General features: G+C 43.0%; 1 protein-coding gene across 10 annotated transcripts in view; it reads left to right on the forward strand.

Moving 5' to 3' along the window:
• Positions 1-21,733, forward strand: part of anapc1 (anaphase promoting complex subunit 1) — an 81,251-nt gene that overhangs the window by 58,135 nt on the left and 1,383 nt on the right. For 6 of the 10 annotated variants that reach the window (XM_070542500.1, XM_054750246.2, XM_054750249.2 and 3 more), the window contains exons 42-52: positions 1,508-1,682; positions 1,812-2,017; positions 5,267-5,353; positions 5,715-5,832; positions 12,571-12,648; positions 15,405-15,472; positions 15,627-15,765; positions 16,264-16,350; positions 18,475-18,567; positions 19,373-19,562; positions 21,191-21,316. In XM_070542500.1, the coding sequence (XP_070398601.1) occupies positions 1,508-1,682; positions 1,812-2,017; positions 5,267-5,353; positions 5,715-5,832; positions 12,571-12,648; positions 15,405-15,472; positions 15,627-15,765; positions 16,264-16,350; positions 18,475-18,567; positions 19,373-19,562; positions 21,191-21,316 (1,367 nt within the window). The remainder of the gene's footprint in view (positions 1-1,507; positions 1,683-1,811; positions 2,018-5,266; positions 5,354-5,714; positions 5,833-12,570; positions 12,649-15,404; positions 15,473-15,626; positions 15,766-16,263; positions 16,351-18,474; positions 18,568-19,372; positions 19,563-21,190; positions 21,317-21,733) is intronic. The other 4 variants (XM_054750251.2, XM_054750254.2, XM_054750248.2 and 1 more) reach the window with 3 other exon arrangements.

Raw genomic sequence — 21,733 nt, forward strand, 5'->3', positions numbered from 1 at the left:
AGGCAAAACTTTGTTGCCAGTTACAAAGTGTCTAAAAATTCACTACGAAGTAGTTTTGATGACTGCACTGGTTCAGTCAAACTTAAGTGTTTTTAACAAATAATTATTTTGAAAAGGACCAGTTATTGAATTTAAAATCTATAAAAACAACAAATTAAAAAAAAACCCATTAAAATAAGCTTTGAAATAATTTATTTCCAACAAGCCTGCTCCGGTCTCCAGTGTGAATGAATATCTTGTAATTTTCTTTTCTATGGAAAAAAGCTCTGGCGCTCCTGTTTCAGTTCGGTTGGAGTTAGATGGCGAAACGGGTGCAAAAACGTCATGATAATATTTCAACATCTTGCCTCTGATTGGCTAACAGCAACACAACACTCCTGCTGCCTCTGCTTGCTCTACAATCCTGATGTTGCATCTCCACAAATAAAACAAGCCTGAAGGAGTTCTGACATGTTGTGGAGTTGCTAATGCTAACGTTTAGCTTTTACTGGCCGAGACATGCTCTGCTCTGTCGTGGCCATCAAAAAAAAAAAATACGTGGTCGCAAACCAAATTGGATGAGTCCATGAATACTAATTTTCCCTGAGGACTGGCTTTTTTTGACCCGAACGTTTTCCCGTCTTTTTCCTTTGTGCGGTCAACGCAGGCGATGGGGGTTGAAGAATATTTTCACATTCAGCATGCATATTCAACTCAGCGTGATAGATTGTATTTCAAAAAGTACAAGTCTTATACGCATCTCAGTGAACAAGATGTTTAAATTTACAATAAAAAAATACTCTTAATAATTTGACACTCAGATTAGTTTCATGGCACCAATGAAGCTGCAAAAGCAATTGTACAGAACAAGCGAGCTTCAAATGCGAACGCTGCAACGAACACTCTCCCCTCCTGTCGGCTGGCATCCCTGCAGCACGTCCGCCAGAACCAAAAACCCAACTTGACAGAGGAAATGGGAGAGCGCTACACACCAGTCACTGTTTTCTAGGTCCAAACGTCTTTTGTTGACCGTGACTTCAATTGGTGGTTTTCTTTTTAGTTTGTCCTTAAGTTGAAGCTGTGGCAGCCGGCTGTTTCTCTAATACTATTGAGCCGTGAACCTCCCACGTGTGGTGTTCTGATGCAAAATGCACAAGCGCCTAATGAGTGGAGGCCCCAGATGGTTTGGTGAGACAGACAACCGGATGGTCCAGTGGTTGGGTTTGGTCCGAGCTTTGTTATCGGTGGAGATTTTTAGACAAATGCGAGAGAAAAACTTAATTATTACAATTTTTTTTTTCAATCGCCACAAAATATTTATAGACGTATTATGTTAGAGCGTTGTTTCGAGGCATGAAAAAAAAACCGTTTTAAGCTAGCTTGTTTTCCAAATTAGCCATTGTAGCTTTGAGGCAACTTCTGATGAGTTATATGCTGAAAACTTAGCTTCTATAACTAAATCACTGATGTCATGAACTGCTACAGCTGTGTTGGTGATGTCGTTCTGTTTCCCTCCATGTTTGATCAGAAAATGTGATGTTTTTCTCAGCCAAGCTGAAGACTACATTACAGCTGGAGCCTGTATGGCATTAGGGTTACGCTTTGCCGGCTCCGCCAATTCTGATGCCTTCGACTGCCTTTATGAGTTTGCCAGGACCTTCATGAAGATGATGCCCTTTGCTGGTACAGCTGCTGTGAGTGCTGTACGTGCGTCCCCCCCCCCCCCCCCCCCCCCATCTTCCTTAACTAACTCTAAAAGTTATGAAGATATGTGAATCGTTTTATCTGTTGAGATGTTTACATGTCTTGCTCTTCTCTGTCACGTGTTATAGTCCCTCCAGCAGATGGGTTATTACAACCTGCAAACATGTCTGTCAATGATTCTGCTGGCTATGTCCATGGTGATGGCAGGCACGGGAAACCTGAAGGTCCTGCAGCTCTGTCGCTTCTTTCACAAGAGAACGGGCGGCGAGATGAACTATGGCTTCCACATGGCTCATCACATGGCTCTGGGTCTGCTCTTTCTGGGAGGTGGCAGGTAAGAAAACATTTGTACATGGACAGGGTGTTTTTTTCAACATCAGAAGAAAATACATGCTACCCAGACTTTCCACTGGGTGCGTAAGCAGCGCAAAACGTAGTAGAGACCCTATTTTCTTTACCACAAAGACACAAATTGGCAGCTAGAGCGTTCTGCACTGCCAGCCCTGCAAGGTCACAAAATCACCGGAGAATCACAAGTTCACATGATAAGCAAGGAGAAAGATGGCAGCATGTATCCAAAAGTCTGTGGTTTATTTTTTGTTCTTTTTGCCTCTGCTACAGGTTTTACTGGAAAGGATGTACTTAAAAAAAAAATATATATATATATATATATATATATATATATATATATTTATATATATATTACTAATTAAGCAACTGGAAATCTGCTGGGGTCTCATTCATCAAACATTGCGTAGAATCCTTACTAAAGCCGCACTTAAGCTTAGCAAAAGAAATTTACTTACGCCAAGTAGGTTTGTGATCTATCAAACATGGAGTACGCACAGCTGCACGCAATCTCCGCTTCATAAATCAGAAACTATCTAGAAAGGTTCTCAGCTGCTTTTTAGTCACATCCCGCCCTCACCACGCCCACTTACTGCCATGAATAGTCAATGCAAAGTGGCGTGTGAATCTCATGCATGTACATAAGCCGGCTGTTGCAGCGCTCCGCCAATGACATGCCGACCGTAGATCAAGGCAGATCAAGGAAGCGCAATTTCACAAGCAGAAATTGAGGTACTTGTGGGTGAGGTGGAGAAATGAAAGGAAGTGCTTTTGCAAAACAAATAAGAGAAAATCCACAGAGTGGCACAACGTTGCTAAAGCCGTCAATGCTGTGAATTCTTCAGAGAGATCTGTGGCGGATGTAAAAAATGGTCCAACCGGGATTCGATCCCCAGACTCTCGGGTGAAAGTCATGTGTGCTAACCAGTCAGCCAAACGGAGATCTCCCTTGTCCAACTAGCCAGGGCACATGATCAATCGGGTCACAGTGACAGGACACACACTGTCACAGACGCATGTCATTCTGTCTCAATCTGTCCCCCTGCTGATATTCTGCATTCTGGCTTCAGGCTGTGTGTGTGTGTGTGTGTGTGTGTGTGGGGGGGGGGGGGGGGGGGGGGGGGGTCTTGTTCTGTGTGAAAACGAAGCAGTACAAGTGATAAAGCTGCAGGATTTCATAATTTTATCCTTCTCAGCAACAGCACTGCAGGTGCTCTCCATGTCCAAAATGTGTGTAAGCCAGGTCCTTAGTCAACTTAAAGTTGCGCACATTTTTCTGCAAAGTTTTCTTTCATAAATCCCAAAGTTAGCGTGGAAAGTTGCTTACACAGTTTTCAGATGCCGTTTTGTGCGTAAGCAAGCTTGATAAATTAGGCCCCTGGTCTTTTACTTAGGAATTTGCTGGTTTTACACAACTTTTGTGTTTGATTTCTTGTCTGGCCAAATCAAAAGTGTTTGCTTGACTCATCCTGGAAGTGTAGTGTGTAAAATAAATAAATAAATAAATAAATTCACGAATCATAAATGTTGCATAGCGATGCAACAATTCCCCTCTAGGACGCATCCAAGATGTCCGATTGTGCCCGGTTGAAACACACCCGCTGACTACAGCAACAGCTATCTGCTACGTTTTATGTAACAAATACACATCCAGTGGAAAGCCGGGGTTAGGTTTTGGAAACACAAGCTGCTTTTATTCACTTTTCTTCTTGACTTTATTGAGGAATCTTCTAACATTTTGTGATTTCACATAACTTACACCTCAGTGTTAATTGAACTTACGGATGCATTTGTTGGTTAAGTCACCTCACCTGCTCCAGGTTTTGTTTCATCTTGTTCTTTCTATAAATTCCACAAGATGCTCAGTTGACTTTTCCTCGTCCGAGGCAAACCTTTATTGAACACTTAATCAGACATGTGTGTCTATCTCTCACCCTCCGGTGTTACACTCTCTAGACTCCGGGCGGAACACACGGTTAAGAGCAATTCTCATTGCTACAGGTTTGTTCTTCTTAAACCCAAATGAAAACACTTTTAGTGTCTTAATCTTTTTGGAAGCAGACTACATGTACACTCACATCATTTGACTGCTGCATGTACGCGCGCACACACACACGCACACGAGTCTTTGAGTGTGGTGTTGTACATACCATTATCTACAGACTCTAACTAGATCCTCAGCTTCCTGCCCTTGACCTATTATCAGCTAAACGACTCGGTTTCTCTAATGTGACATTACACACGTGTCACCAGCTGTAGCAATAATTAAACTGACCTTTTGATTTCATTCACACATTGTAATATTTTAAATTTGCCAGCCTATGACCCGCACTGCTGCAGTGACTGTAGCTTTGGATAAGCATCAAAATGAGTATTTTTAGAAGTGGTTCTTTTGCAGAGGTCACCCTGCAGAGGAGTCATGTCGTCATCGTCCTTTTTGTTCAGTCTCTCCCTCTGCTTGTCTGCCAATCAGGCTCTCGCTGCTTATCTCTGCTTAGCTCTCATTCATGTTATTCCTCATTTGTTTTTCATTCTGTTTTCCATATATAATCGTGTGTGTGTGTGTGCTTTTTTCTTTCCTTTTATCAGACTTCCTCTTTCTCTCTTTCTGTTTGCTCAGTCGATTTCCCTTCCTATTTTATTCTGTATTTATCCAGAAACTGAAGTGAAAGTTGGATCTTTATTTTTTTTCTCCCACACGTGGGCTCCAGACCTGCAATCATCACTGCATGCATTTGGCTGAATTAAAATAATTACTGTTTAACTAAAAGCTTTTGAAACAGGATTTCACAATATCACAGTTGATAAAAAAAAAACCTAAACGCTTTATTTTGTTTTGTAGATTCACTGCTCAGATCTCTAAGAAGAAATATTTGGTTTTCCTTACAAACCAAAATCCTTTTGGATTGTAAATATGTGGAAACATGATGCCAGACTCTTAAACGCCGTAAGCATGACACAGTCATCAAGAGCAACGCTTATTACCTCACCTGGAGGCTATTAGGTACTCAATTAAGCAACCTCCAAGGCCCTAGCAGCTTTAATTAGCCAAGCTAACAATGAGAATGATCCAATTAGTCATGCTTCACCCTCAGCTGATGAACATCTGCTTCTCCTTTGGCAGTGTTGATTAAATACAAAACCTTGTTTAATTCATAAACAGCAGAGGGTTTTATTGATTACAGATTATAGAGAGAAGTCTATTTCTAATGATGTTTATATTTTTGCCTATTAGATACACAATCAGCACTTCCAATTCGGCCATCGCTGCTCTACTCTGCGCCTTGTATCCACATTTCCCAGCTCACAGCACTGACAACCGGTAAGACCATCACCCACACATCATCATCATCATCATAAAGCATGGTAAAATAATCACAAATAATGTCATTGGTGTTCCAGTGCCAACCTTTCTGCTGTAAACTGAGCAGAAGTCTGGCTTCTTAAGTTGTCATGTGTCATCTTGTGATGCAAGTACTGACTACATTGTGCTTAAGTGTAAATGATAGATTTACATTTTGAAGAAAAACCATAGAAATAAAATAAAATTCTGAACAAATACTTAGTATTTGTACCACTTGTAGGATCTTCTTTAGTTGACAGCTATGGCAATGTTTTTTATATTATTTTTGTATGTTTCCTGTGTTTTAATAAGAACTGAGATAAGGTTGCTGTTGTTGCAGCTATCATTTACAGGCCCTGCGGCATCTGGTCGTGTTGGCTGCAGAGCCACGGCTCCTGGTTCCGGTAGATGTGGACTCTCTGAAACCTTGCTATGCCCTGTTAGAGGTCAGCTATAAGGTCAGTTCACGGGACACCATCAAACACGCCTGCAAGTGAACAAAAAGTTCTTTGCTTTTGGGTCTTTTTAGGCAAATTTTAAAGGGATATTCCACCCCTAAGTGAAATTTAGTTTGTTGTCATATTCCCCAGAGTTAGATAAGCTGGAAAAAGCATTTTGTAACCCGCCCCATTCTCCTAATCTGGGAGTATTCTGTTAGTTTTACCTTAACATAAACAGTGTTCGTTAACTCATTCACTGCCAGCCAATTCCCAATCAGAAAAGCCCTTGGCTGCCAGCGCTTTTCAGCGTTTTTTACTTTTTTTTAAGTCACAGAACGTTGCGCGCTATGATGATGTCGATGCCAAAACTACCAAAACAAAGAGGAGACTCACCTCTTACATCAGGAAAAATCTGCGCGTTTCGAGCGTTATCCGTTCTTTCATAATCCGTTGTCGAATTGTGATCAGCAGAAGCTTTTGCAGTTCTTGCCTCACTTTTTATACAGCAGCGGCCCAAAACGATCTCCTAACACATGGATTTTCTGCTTCCCAGCTTTAGAGCTGGGATGTTTGTTCTCACGGTGCGGGGGCTTGTTCCGACGCCCTCACAGTAAAAAAATAAATAAATGCAAATGACGACTTTTGTCGTCAATGGCAGTGAATGGTAACAGCTAGCACTTTATGTGAAAAAGTCATGAAAATCACTCAGTAATTTCTAAGCAGTAGCTTACTGTATAACATTTACAACATTTCACCCTAATGACACTAAACGGCGAGTTTTAGGGCCTCTGTCCTTCCACCTTGCAGCAGCAGCTTACAGCGGTGTTTTGCCATAATGTAGTCTCAAGTTCGAATGGGCTTCTGTACTTCCTTCTTCTTATTTATCAGTATTTTCATTTTCAGTTTATATGATTATTGAGGTTCCAAGAAAAATTAGAATCATTATTGAATAATTTTCATGGCTTTTTCACTCTAAATGCTACCTGTTACAATTCACTTACATTGTTTATGCTAAGCTAAAGCTAATAGAATACTGCCAGATTAGGAGAATCACTGGGCTGGTTACAAAATACTTTTCCCCACATATCTAATTCTGGAGCCTAATTTATACTTCCCCGTCTGCGTCGGTACGGAGACACGCAACGCCATTATCTGTCCTTATGAGCCTGCTGGAGAGCCCTTGCAAAGAGAGTCGAGCTCTCTTTTCTAAACATCCGTCTGACGAGACGGAGAACGCAAGCTTGTGATTGACAGTGACAGGACACCACAGAACAGCACTACGCCCTCAGATGTCCTGGCGGGGAATTGCTTTGCAACACTCCCCAGGAGACGGAGAAATCTGAGAGCAAAACGTCTGCGTCCGTGCGTGCGTGTCTCTCCCTCGTGGAGCTGATTGAAAAGTATAAATTAGGCTTAAATCTCACTTGGGGCTGAACTATCCCTTTAAATTTGTACATTTCTGGTGGTATGCTTTTTGAGTTTTAATTGATAGCATTTATATATGATAATAATTTTAAATGTTGTCTTATTAATTAAATTATGGGTTTCTATGATGAGATAAATGTATTAAGACAGTTTAAGACAGTGATTAGTGGATAGATAAACTAAATAGAATGATAGAAGTGGTTTATGATGCAGAAAGTTATGTTTCTGCTTCCTAAATGCTCCAGCAGTGGTTGTTTTTAATGTGAGGAACTGAATCTAACAGAATTTCTTGCAAATCATATATTTAAATCCCCTTTATGGGGGTTGTCCAATAGAGGTTTCCAGTATAAACACACAAAGTGTTAAAACACAGAATCCATTGACGTTTGTGTTTGCCCGTTTATTGTCAGCCCTTCCATAAACATCACAGCGGTTCGATATGCGTCATTTAATGAGTTCACATTGTCCTTTTTCTATTCAAGGAAAAGGAAATGACCTGTATAATGCCTGCGTGGGACCATGATGATTGCTGGGAGGAACTTGCAAATATTTTCAATTATTTCAGGATGATATCAATTTAGAGAAGTTAGGCAGGGGGAATTTAACAGTTGACATTAGGTGGGACAAAACATAGTTTATTTTTCTGACTTAAAAAAATCATAATCTACTTATAAGCGATGAATGATTAAGTGCAGACCATTCTGGTAGAGGTTATATAAATATAGTGCAAAGCAAAAGCAGAAAATATACTAGTATATTTAGCCAGTGTAGACCTTAAATGCTGTGTTATTCAATTATTCTTTAACGGAGAAGTCTTTTTAGTTTCAGTTTTGGCTGTGTCCCTTTATACTACGCCACACTATACCATACCACACCACGCCACACTATACCATACCACACCACGCCACACTATACCATACCACACCACGCCACACTATACCATACCACGCCACGCCACACTATACCATACCACACCACGCCACACTATACCATACCACACCACGCCACACTATACCATACCACGCCACGCCACACTATACCATACCACGCCACGCCAAACTGTACCATACCACACCACGCCACACTATACCATACCATACCACACCACGCCACACTATACCATACCACGCCATGCCAAACTATACCATACCACACCACGCCACACTATACCATACTATACCACGCCACACTATACCATACCACGCCACGCCACACTATACCATACCACGCCACGCCAAACTGTACCATACCACACCACGCCACACTATACCATACCATACCACACCACGCCACACTATACCATACCACGCCATGCCACACTATACCATACCACACCACGCCACACTATACCATACCACACCACGCCACACTATACCATACCACACCACACCACACCACACCATGCCATGCCATGCCACGCCACACTATACCATACCATGCCACACTGTACCATACCACGCCATGCCACACTGTACCATACCACAGCACGCCACACTATACCATACCACGCCATGCCACACTGTACCATACCACGCCATACTATACCATAACACGCCATGCCACACTGTACCATACCACACCACGCCACACTATACCATACCACGCCATGCCACACTGTACCATACCACGCCATACTATACCATAACACGCCATGCCACACTGTACCATACCACGCCACGCCACACTGCACCATACCACGCCACGCCACACTATACCATACCACGCCAAGCCACACTGTACCATACCACGCCACGCCACACTGTACCATACCACGCCATGCCACACTGTACCATACCACGCCACGCCACACTGTACCATACCACGCCATGCCACACTGTACCATACCACGCCACACTGCACCATACCACGCCACGCCACACTATACCATACCACGCCAAGCCACTCTATACCATACCACGCCACACTATACCATACCACGCCATGTCACACTGTACCATACCACGCCATGTCAATCTGTACCATACCACGCCACGCCACACTGTACCATACCACACCACGCCACACTATATCATACCATGCCGCACTATACCATACCACGCCATGCCACACTGTACCATACCACGCCACGCCACACTATACCATACCACGCCATGCCACACTGTAACATACCATGCCACGCCACACTATACCATACCACGCCATGCCACACTGTACCAGACCACACTACGCCACACTGTACCATGCCACTCCACGCCACACTATATCGCCACACTATATCATACCATGCCACGCCACACTGTACCATACCACGCTACACTGTACCATACCACACCACGCCACACTATACCATACCATGCCGCACTATACCATACCATGCCATGCCACACTGTACCTTACCACGCCACACTACACTGTACCATACCACACCACGCCACACTATACCATACCACACCACACCATGCCATGCCACGCCACACTATACCATACCATGCGACACTATACCATACCATACCACGCCACACTGTACCATACCACGCCATGCCACACTGTACCATACCACGCCACACTATACCATACCACGCCATGCCACACTGTACCTTACCACGCCACACTATACCATACCACACTGTACCATACCACACCACGCTACACTGTACCATACCACGCCATGCTACACTGTACTTTACCACGCCACACTATACCATACCACACCATGCCATATTGTACCATACCACGCCACGCTATACCATACCACGCCATGCCACGCTATACCATACCACGCCATGCCACACTGTACCATAACACACCACGCCACACTATACCATACTACGCCATGCCACACTGTACCATACCACGCCACGCCACACTATACCATACCACGCCATGCCACACTGTACCATACCACGCCACACTATATTATACCATGCCACACTGTACCATACCATGCCACGCCACACTTTACCATACCACGCCATGCCACACTGTACCATACCACGCCACGCTGCACTGTACCATACCACACCATGCCACACTGTATCATACCGCGCCACGCCACACTATATCATACCACGCCATGCCACACTGTACCATACCACGCCACGCTACACTGTACCATACCACACCATGCCACACTATATCATACCATGCCGCACTATACCATACCACGCCATGCCACACTGTACCATACCACACCACGCCACACTATACCATACCATGCCACACTGTAACATACCATGCCACGCCACACTATACCATACCACGCCATGCCACACTGTACCAGACCACACCACGCCACACTATACCATACCACTCCATGCCATACTATACCATACCACGCCATGCCACACTGTACCATACCACGCCACACTATACCATACCACGCCATGCCACACTGTACCATACCACTCCACGCCACACTATATCATACCACGCCATGCCACACTGTACCATACCACGCCACGCTACACTGTACCATACCACACCACGCCACACTATACCATACCATGCCGCACTATACCATACCACGCCATGCCACACTGTACCTTACCACGTCACGCTACACTGTACCACACCACGCCATGCCACACTATACCATACCACACCACACTATACCATGCCATGCCAAGCCACACTATACCGTACCACGACACACTACACCATACCACACCACACCACACTATACCATACCACGCCACACTATACCATACCATACCATGCCACACTGTACCATACCACACCATGCCACACTATACCCTTACCACGCCACACTATACCATACCACACCATGCCACACTGTACCATACCATGCCACGCTACACTGTACTATACCACGCCACGCTACATTGTACTGTACCACGCCACACTATACCATACCAAGCCATGCCACACTGTACCATACCACGCCACGCTACACTGTACCATACCACGCCATGCTACACTGTACTATACCACGCCACATTATACCATACCACGCCATGCCACACTGTACCATACCATACCACGCCACACTATACCATACCACGCCATGCCACACTGTACCATACCACGCCATGCCACACTATACCATACCACACCATGTCATACTGTACCATACCACGCCACGCTATACCACGCCACGCCACACTATACCATACCACGCCATGCCACACTGTACCATACCACGCCATACTATACCATACCACGCCATGCCACACTGTACCACACCACGCCACACTATACCATACCATGCCGCACTATACCATACCACGCCATGCCACACTGTACCTTACCACGCTAAACTGTACCACACCACGCCATGCCACACTATACCATACTACACCACGCCACACTATACCATACCACGCCACGCCACACTAATACCATACCACGCCACGCCACACTGTACCATACCATACCAGACCTATTTGTAGAGCACATATGAAAACAGCATGTCGGCTTGATGACCAAACTGCTTAACACAAGAGAGGGTGAGACAGTCAATCTAATGATAGAAAGAGCCCTCTTAATCAAACAATATAAAATTGACAGTTAAAAAAAGAAACCTAAAGTCAACAATGCAGCAGAATTAAGAACAGAACATAAAAAAATTCTCTAAATCTGAGACCATGGTCTTGATTCTGAAAAAGGTAACTGAGTCAGAAGGCGAAGCTCTCGATTTACCGGTCAATCTACGTTCCTACCCTCACATATGGTCATGAGATTCGGGTAGTGACCGAAAGATCAAGATCGCGGATACAAATGGCCGAAATGAGTTTTGGCTGGGCTCTCCCTTAGAGATGAGGTGAGAAGCCCATTCATCCGGGAGGGGCTCGGAGTAGATTTGCTGCTCCTCCACATCAAGAGCAGCCAGTTGAGATGGCTCGGGCATCTGGTCAGGATGCCTCCCTGGTGAGAGAAATAAAACTAGAATTTAAATGCATCCATTTGTCCTTATGTCGAGTGTCCTACGCAGCAGGCTTTACACATTTAAACACTGTGTGAAATCAATGTGAGCTCATTTCTGCTTTTCCTCACACTAAGACTGGTTGAAGGTTGAAAACAAGTAGCTGTTTGTATTTAGCACCACCAATGACTTTAATTTAATTCTCAGCAGAAAACTCTGCTTGATCTTATAAACATCAGAGGTCATTTGTCAGTGTGTGACAAAAAGTGCAAGCCTTTAATAAGATTATATATATTCAGGTAGGATATAAGCCAGAGCAACAGTGCAGGTTTACCTACAGAGTCACAAAATGCTAATTAATTTTAAGAATAAACAAAATTATTTCCTTTTCTTTTGGGAAGAACTTGGGATTTGTTAATAACGTGGATGTTTCACCATTAATGTGGCACATGTGTTTAACTTCTAATGACAGTTTTCCTGTATTTAAGGAGACAAAGTGGTATAACGAGACTACAGTGGAACTGATGGCTCCCACCCTCCTTCCTGAACTTCACCTCCTCAAACAGGTAAAGCAGGAGTAGAGCTGTACAAACTTTCCTCTAGATAGCTAAAGCTGGTGATGTGTATTGGCAATAATCTGGCAATATGAAACATATCACAATACAGGGGAGGCGATACGATACAGCGAGGAACTAAAGTGTTTGAACATTCAGCAATTTTGAAAAATCTCCCACAGGGGTCTGATATTCCCTCTGTAAGAGACGCCATTTAAAAAATTCATGAAATCGCACTATGGCTTTTAAAGAATGTATTTGTATTACACTGCTGCACATACGTATTTGAACACCTGAGAAAATCAGATCAGTGTTAATATTTGGTACAGAAGCTTTAATTTGCAAGAGGTCAAACTTTTCCTGTAGTTCTTGACCCAGTTTACAGCCCACTCCTCCACACAGATCTCTGTTGGTGGTGTTTGGAGGGACTGGTGGTGCCTGTGTATGGCAGACTCGCCTCTGTCAGTGTGTCCCAGAGCAGCTGTGGCTACAATGTAGCTTATCACCACCAGGGTGTGAATTTGTGTGTGAATGGGTGAATGACTGATTGTGTTGTAAAGCACCTTGGGGGGCTCCAGGACTCTAGAAGAAGAAAAGATCTTTTCTATAGCGCCTCTCAAGATAAAAATCACGAGGTGCTTCACTAAAACAAAAAATATAAATGTAAAAAAAAAAATTTAGAAAATGATTAAAATACATTTAAAATGAGCAAAAAATAGACAATTGTGATAAAAAAAATGTAAAGAAAGAGAGAGAGAGAATAGGAAAGAGGGAAATCAGTGGATCCTGAGGAAGGTGGAATAGGTAGGGAGAGCAGAACAAGGAGAGGGTGATGAAGGTCACACCAAAACCAGCTTGATCAAGTGAGTCTTCAGCTGCTTTTTAAAGGAGTCCACTGAGTCCACTGATCTCAGGCTCAGGGAGAGAGAGCTCTAGAGTCTGGGGGCCACAGCAGCAAATGATCTGTCACCTTTGGTCTTTAGCCTGGTGCTGCACAACCAGTAGGCTTTGATCACTGGACCTCAGGGACCTGCTGGGGGTGTAGGGACTGAGAAGGTCACCAATGTAAGATGGTGCTTGTCCATGTAAGGCCCTATAGACCAGAACCAGGATCTTGAACCCTGAAGTTGACTGGCAGCCAGTGAACCTGGAGGAGAAGTGGGGTGATGTGGGTGTGTTTGGAGGACTTGGTCAGAAGCCGAGCACAGGCATTCTGAACCACCTGTAGACGGTTCAGGGAGGTTCTGCTCAGACACGTGAAAAGAGAGTTACAGTAGTCTAAGCGTGAGAAGATGAAGGTGTGGATAACTGTCTCAAGTTCAGAGTGGGACAGAATGGGACTCAGCTTAGCAATGTTCCTGAGATGGAAGAAGGAAGAGCGAACGAGAGAACTGACATGAGAATCCAGGGTGAGAACTGGGTCAAAGGTCACGCCAAGATTCCTGACAGTGGTTTTAGAAGGAGCTATATCAAATACAGGCCATTTTTACCATTTAAGTGGGGATGGTGTTCTTGGGGTGAAACTCGTCCTTCATTTTCCTCCATTTTCTCACCAACTTTTCAGTGGCCTAGTGGTAGTGTCCACCCCGGCACTGGGAGAACATGGTTCAGATCCGGTTGGGTCATAACAAAGACTCAGTTCCTCCCTGCTTGACCCTCAGGTTTAAGGGATTGGACTGGGGGGTTTAAACTCAGACTGTCTCTCTGACATATCAAGATGGATGAAATCCCACCATCTCCAACACAACCTCTCTAAAACTGGATTACTTGTCATCCCAACAAAACCATTCATACAGCACAATATCTCAATCCAAAATTATTCCATATCTTTGCTCCTTCAAAGGCAGTTCGAAATGTGGGTGTTGTGATTGATGACCAGCTGACGTTTAAAGATCACGTTGCCTCTGTCGCTCATTCATGCTGCTTCGCGCTGTATAACATACGAAAGATCAGACCATACCTAGCACAACATGCCACCCAGCTCCTGGTGCAATCTACTGTCATCTCCCGCCTCGACTACTGCAACCTTCTAACTGGTCTTCCAGCCTGCACTGTGAGACCTCTTCAAATGGTCCAGAATGCAGCAGCGCGTCTGGTCTTCAGTTAGCCTAAAAGAGCAATTCACCCCTCTGCTCATTGAGCTTCGTTAGCTACCTCTGCTGCATGCATCCAATTCAAATCGCTACACTAGCATACAACGTCCTGTATGGTACGCCTCCCATTTACCTGAATTCTCTTGTAAAGGCTTACGTTGCGGCTCGACCGCTCCGGTTATCACAGGATCGTCGGCTAACAGTACCTACACCACATAAGGACAATCCATTATTTTCATGACCTACCAAGAACTACTAGAACAGGGGCGTCCTTGTCGATTTTCAAGACCCAGCTCTTCAGAGAGCATCTTCTAAACTAGGACCCTCCCTGCACCCGTCCCTCACTCTGTCTACTCCTTGTTCGCTTCCCTCAATGATTGATTATGCTGCCTCACTGCCACCTGGATTGACTGATTTAGTATTTTGTTGTTAGCCTCAAGGGCAACTTGCTAGCTTCATTATCACTTGTAAGTCTCCGTGGACAAAAGCGTCTGCTAAATACATAAACATAAACCACCCAGTAGTTCCTGAGTGCAACCACTGCGGCAGTTCACTGCTCCCCATGGGGATGGGTCAAATGCAGAGAAGTGATTTCAGCTGTATGTGATGATGAATAATGGAACTTTATTATTCCTTTTTATTTCCACTTCCATTTGCTACAAATCTTCATTGTAGGTGAAGGTGAAGGGGCCTCGTTACTGGGAGCTGACTCTGGATCTGAGCAAAGAAACACATCATCTGAAGTAAGTAAAGAGGAAACATGTAAGGAAATAATTCTTTGCAAAGGAGAAATGTATTTCTGTTGAATTATACAGCTGTCCAGGATGCATTTACATAATGTAACATTTCTCACCTTTCAATAAAACGTTGTACTACTTTCTGAAATGTTGCTTTCAGGTCCATCCTATCCCAGGACGGGGTGTTGTATGTAAAACTGCGGGCCGGGCAGCTTCCCTACAAAGACGACCCTCAGGGATGGAAGAGTCTACTGACCACAGCTGTCAACCACAGAAGCTCTGGAGTCACAGCCTTTAAGGTGGAATGTATCTTATTCCTATAGGCTTCGTATTTCTGAACAAACTGCATCTATAATCAGAGATTTAGCCAGATAGTTTTATTTGCTTCATATTACATTTAGGTAGTCTGCAGATTACAGAAACTGTTACAGGTCCAGCTCTGAATAAATGCGTATTAATTGTTAATCCCTTTTTTGTTCCTGAAAAGAAAATTCAACATTTTTTGATATCGTAAACTGTGTTTGCATTTCGTGTAAATTTGAATAGACAATTTCCTCGTGAGCTTGGTATGCATTAAAACACATGCAGAGGAAAACATTATTGACTCCATTTGTCCTCAGTGTCCTTTCTTACTTCTCTTACAATTCGTTTAGTTTCTTATAACCCTTTTTGACCCAGTTTATCTCCTGTAACTTCATTTTTGAGGCACCATTCCTTCTCAAAGTCCTCACTGTTTTATTATTTTATACATAAGATTTTGCTGAACAAGTTCAATAATTTTGTGCGTGTGTCCACAGCCTGAAACCATCTCAACTTTCACTTCTAACCCTGCCCTCATCTCCTTTGCGGATTTCTTCTGTAAAACATCTGAAGGAATGAAACATGTGAGTCTTGTGCTGAACCCAGACGTAATCGTGTGTTGGTGGCCTAGCTGCCTTGTTTTTGATCAATGACAGGAAATGATTAGAATGAGAAAAAAAGTTTTTATTTTAGCAATTTAGAGTTTTACTCTTAATTGGATATTAGAAAATCAAAACTACATAACTGAATGTGACATCAGCTCTTGATGGTAACGGGTCAGTTGTTTGCGCTCTGAGCTGCATCACTGAGGAGAATATTTGGCTGCTTTTTATTCAAAAAATAGATTTTTCTACCCTGGAAAACAACCAGTTATGTTTTGTCTTTTTAAAGGTGCAATATGAGATGTTTTCCTAGCTACTATCTAAAGGTCCAACTAGGGCTGCTCGATTATGGCAAAAATAATAATCACGATTATGGTGACTGAAATTGAGATCTCGATTATTTAAGACGATTTTTCAATTAATGTTGATTTTATTTGTTTTTATTCAGTCTTAAAATTGCTCAGGGAACAATCAGGACAAAAATAAATAATAAACAAGATGATCACTGAAATAACTCCTGATTCCCAGTATAAAAAGACCAATATTACTTACAGCTCATAGTCTATGACCCAAGGGCTATAGACCTTGGTTTAACTCATTTAAGTCTAACCAGTACAGACCCAAATACCAATATCTTGCAAATACTGACAGCAAGAATTATGCAGTGGCATTTATAACAAATGCATGCAAATTGATGTTCACAAAATGTTGCATAACATTTATTTAGTCATGTCAATGTGCTGTAGGAGAGTGCACTAGCACCGTGTCCTCAGAGAGATTAGTTATTATTTATCAGCGTGAGGAACTTATTTCTATCTATTTCTACCTTATTTATAAACTATTTACAGGTCCATCAGTTAATGTAATAATTGTCCCAACCACAGCTGCACTCTTTTTTTATTTTTTGTGTAGGCGAGGTGGGCAAGGTGGCTTTGCTGTTTATGAAATTAAAGAAAGTGGCATGCTGACCAATCGCAAGCTTGCGGTCTTAGCTGCCTTTTGACTGACGGTTCAAAAGTTTCACGCCTCCGTCACCCTTTGCTTCAACGCATGGTGGTGTTGCTTCTCTCTGTCACAACAACCTTAAAACCACCCACTGCTGCATTACTTGCATTGAGTTCTGCAGTTTCTCAGTCCCATTGCTGGGCTCTACTTCAGTTCTTCTCCTGCTGTCCTGCTGCCTGCAGCCTTTTCTGGTCTAATCCGGGTTGTAGCTGCTTCATAATTTGCTGTGTCTTTGTAAACTGCTCCAAAACTCTGCTGAGTCTAGTTACTTCTGCAAACACGCGTGTGCACGCTCTGTGATGGACACCTGCACATAAGCGGATGTCTAATGTTATTGGCTAATGCTGAATTAAGGTCTGTAGTGGTTGGATTATGTTTCTTGACCAAGTTTTACACGGCTGATAAACAGCTGCCTCATCATGACATCAGGTGTTTGTGTAGTTTACTGAGGTCAGTCGGTTCATCCTTCACACTAAACCTCAAGAAGTTATTCTGTGGTGTAGCTTCCACATCGTGCATTTGAATTTAACAAAATGTATGTTTTTATCAGCCCTGTCTCTCTAATTCTCCATCTGCTGGTAGCCTGACCTCAGTTATTAGACATCAACCTTTTGGTTTTTATTTTATTTTAGATGGAATACTGTTTTCTAGCATTTAATTGTAAGATTGTTTGTTGATTCTTGTCTAATTTAGCATGAAATAAGCTCATATATTGTTGATAATTGATTTAGCCTGATGTGACCTGGTTTTGAAGTTTGTGGAAATAAGTTAATCATTTAAGAAGATGAAATTAACTTGTACCAAGTAGACGACTTCCAAATTAAAGAGCGCAGAAACGGATTATTACTTGTTGAGTTGATGGAGCTGCAAATCAGATACATCACCTAATAGCACCACAGTGTGACTGTGCAATTTAAAAGTCAATACATTTAAGAGAATACACTCGAGTCCTCTCTGTGGTTGTGCATAACAACAGATGTTTACTTGAACTTAATATTGCAAACTTACCATGAAGAATTCCAGGAAGAAAACAGAAATCTGAACAAACATTTCTCTTATTAGAGGATGAAACACTGAATCCTGCTCTCTTGTGTCTGACAGAGGAAGGACACCCACATGTTCTCAGCTATGCTCTACGAATGCGTGACGCAAGAGTGTCCAGAGATGCTGCCAACGTACATCGCCATTGAGCAGGTAACGCCCAAACCCAACTAAAACATGCACTAAGCTGCGTGAGGACAGCAGATGATCGCTTATGCAGCAGTCGGCAATTAATCTTACAACATACCCTGCTTTAAATATTCTATCCCATGTTATTTTACACATTTCAGAGCATGGACAGATGATAAAATATTACCGTTGGTGCTATGGAGATGTCATTTGTTCTGAAATATAAAAGTTATTTCTTTGAGACATCCTTTAAAGCCAGAAAATAAAACTCTGGGATTAGATGAAATCTTACCTCCGCCTGTGTGATCTCCCCCCTGTTTTCATGACATAACCCTGGATTTCCAGCAAAACATCATGGCCATAAAGAAAAAGCTGAACGCAGCAATGGCAACATGCACGACTCGCCCACCAAACTTTGTAACAATTCAACTAGTGGCTAGCTAGCTGGTTGTACTCAGCTTTCTGGCCTCTCTGTCCAGTGGGCTTAACGTTGGAATGGTGCCAGTTTGAAGAAGTAATTGGTCTGAAAACCCTCTCCAGTACCCTCTCGCTGCTCACCACTCCGTTTACGTGAGTGTTCATACTGCATGGGAGGGGGGTGCAGTTGGAGATGTAAACATGGCCCTCTACTGGTGGTGGAGCTGCAGCTGAGAGAGCAGAATACACGTGAAGATAAAGAACTGTTTGGGGGTGTTTTTGATGAGTAAATAACAGTATACCATGATCAAAAGCTCCAGATTGTTTTTTGCAAGATAAAAACCATTAAAGAGATTTAAAATCGTCATACAGATGCTAGATGTTTGCCTACGCTGTCACATTTTCCTTTCAGGCTGTCAGTGCCCTGCAACGGGGCGACTTGCAGCAGACCTTCCCCTTGTGGCAGCTGCGTCTGGTGGTGGACCTGTGGGACAGCAGGATGCTGCGAGGTCCTGCTAACAGCCATAACACACTGCTAAAGTCTGAGTTTCTTCCTGTGATGAAGAATGCAGTGGACGTGGCCCTGGACGGCTGGCTCAAAGGTAACAAGAAGCAAGAGTTAAGCAGGTGCTGGGTTGTTGCAGTTAATTAGATATTTACTTGATGTACCCTTATTAATCACATTATTTGTAGGTTTTTTTCTCAAACAAATGACAGAAGAGTTTCTGAGGAGGTGGCTCACTGCAGCTCTATGTCGACTTTAAACTACTGTAAGAATGTTTTTTACAACAGGATGACAGTAAAACGGCTACAACAAGCACTGGCCACGCCGACAGACGGTCTGGTGACTTAAACGAGGGGCCGAATCAACAGGATGTCATGTGACAACCGTCATCTGAGCCACGCGATTCTTCAAACAAAACAACTTGTGGTGCTTTGATGATAAATAAGCCTGATTAAAAAAACTTATTAGGGTATTTCAGCAGCCAGACTTGGAAAAATGTTAAATCTGCTCTTCATTTTTGACTTTGACAGCCAAACGTTAGCAGCTGTGTCACAATCTGGATGTGCCTCAGCTTGTTTTCATGTGCAGGGTGTAGCGCATTTATGTCATAGTTTAGCGGTTACACACACACACACACACACACACACACACACACACACACACACACACACGCGCACACACACACACACACTACTGTACCCGTGGGAAACAGGCGCTGTAGTTGGAAGAGATTTTTGTCCGATAAACAGTTGAAACTTGCTTTAGTTTTATTGTTGTGTGAAGCTTCTCAGTTTTGAGAAGCTGGTGGAGGGAGAAGTAACTTGACTTCAAGTGTCAGGAATGCTGGCGTTCCCTGGAACTCTCCCATGAATGAAATGTCTGTTGAGGTTTAATTTTTTAGGATGCTTCTTTGCCCTCATTCTCAGAGGTCTGTGCCACATTAGTTCTGTAAAAAAGGTTTCCTAAAGACTATGAGATCCTTTGAATTTCAATAATAGTCTTTAAATTATGGACAAATATCAAATGGAATGCACTGATTATGGAATGTTATGAAAATTATGTTTTTGAGTCTCAAGTCAAGTGGGAATGCTCAGAGCCAACCCACTTCCTGTTGTCCAGAAGGAGCCTAAATGTCAGGACTGGAAACAAGTTTGCATAGTTGTAACAACCTAAAATGTCATTTTCATTGTTGTAAATTAAAAATCTGTTTATCACTTAGTTATTTGCTGTGTTCAGTTGCAAACTTTAGGTGAACTCCAGTACAGAAATGCAGCAGCATCAGTTCTCTACTTTCCAAAGTGAAACTCTTAACCTACAGCAAACATGGAGTAAACCTCTGTGACTTTAACAGCTGTTAACTCTTCCCGCCTCATTAAATCTTCTGTTCTGACAACAAGGAATTCCTCCTGAGCGAACAGCCAGGTATCCTCAGAGGGCATATTTTATATTCCTTACTTTACGAGTCCTCACATCGAAACTCAACAACTTCAGATAATCTTTTCTTAACTTTTGATATTTTATGTTTTCTTTTCTCATAATGCACAAACAAAATGTTGCTAAGCAGCATCTATCAATGCAATTAAATCAGCCAGCAACACCCATAAAGCAATAAAACAACAACACTCAGAGTTGGTTAAGGAGACGTGACAACTATGGGCGTATGTAAAGATTAAACAGCCTCTGTAAATAAAAATACTAATGATTGGTTTGTGTTTGGTCTTCTAGACAGCAGTTCAGTATTGAGGTCCTACATGTGGAACCAGGTTCTGTCTAAGGACGCCCAGTCCATCATGCTGGCCTGCTTTCTGGTGTACCGCTCTGTCCCCTGCTTCAGAAGCACACAGCTGAAAAGTAAGACAGGATGGAAACATTTGTCGCACAATTCAAAACGTTACCGTTTCTAATCCCTTCTACCTTAAAGAGCAAATTGCAGGGTTGAGACTCCCATGAACCAATGTTAAGAGAAACATAATAGAAAAATGTTTGTTTTGTCAAACCAAGTGACGTCAGCTGAGGGAGTCCTGTTGGCTTAATCCAGAAAAAAATATGGATCCTAATGCGGCTCTGACACAGAGGAAACTTTTAATGTTTATAGTTATACTTCTGATGGACCAAACCATAAAGTTATGAGTTTGCTGCACGCCCCAGAGAGCAGAGACAAACCTGAGGGAGAAACGATCGGCCAAAGCAGGGAGATTGTGGAGAACAGCGGGGGAGAAGCAGGTGAATTAACCATGTTAGCTTAAACTCGTGGGCTAACATCACAAT

The sequence above is a fragment of the Nothobranchius furzeri genome, chromosome 12 (genome assembly GCF_043380555.1).
Source record: "Nothobranchius furzeri strain GRZ-AD chromosome 12, NfurGRZ-RIMD1, whole genome shotgun sequence".
Taxonomy (NCBI): domain Eukaryota; kingdom Metazoa; phylum Chordata; class Actinopteri; order Cyprinodontiformes; family Nothobranchiidae; genus Nothobranchius; species Nothobranchius furzeri.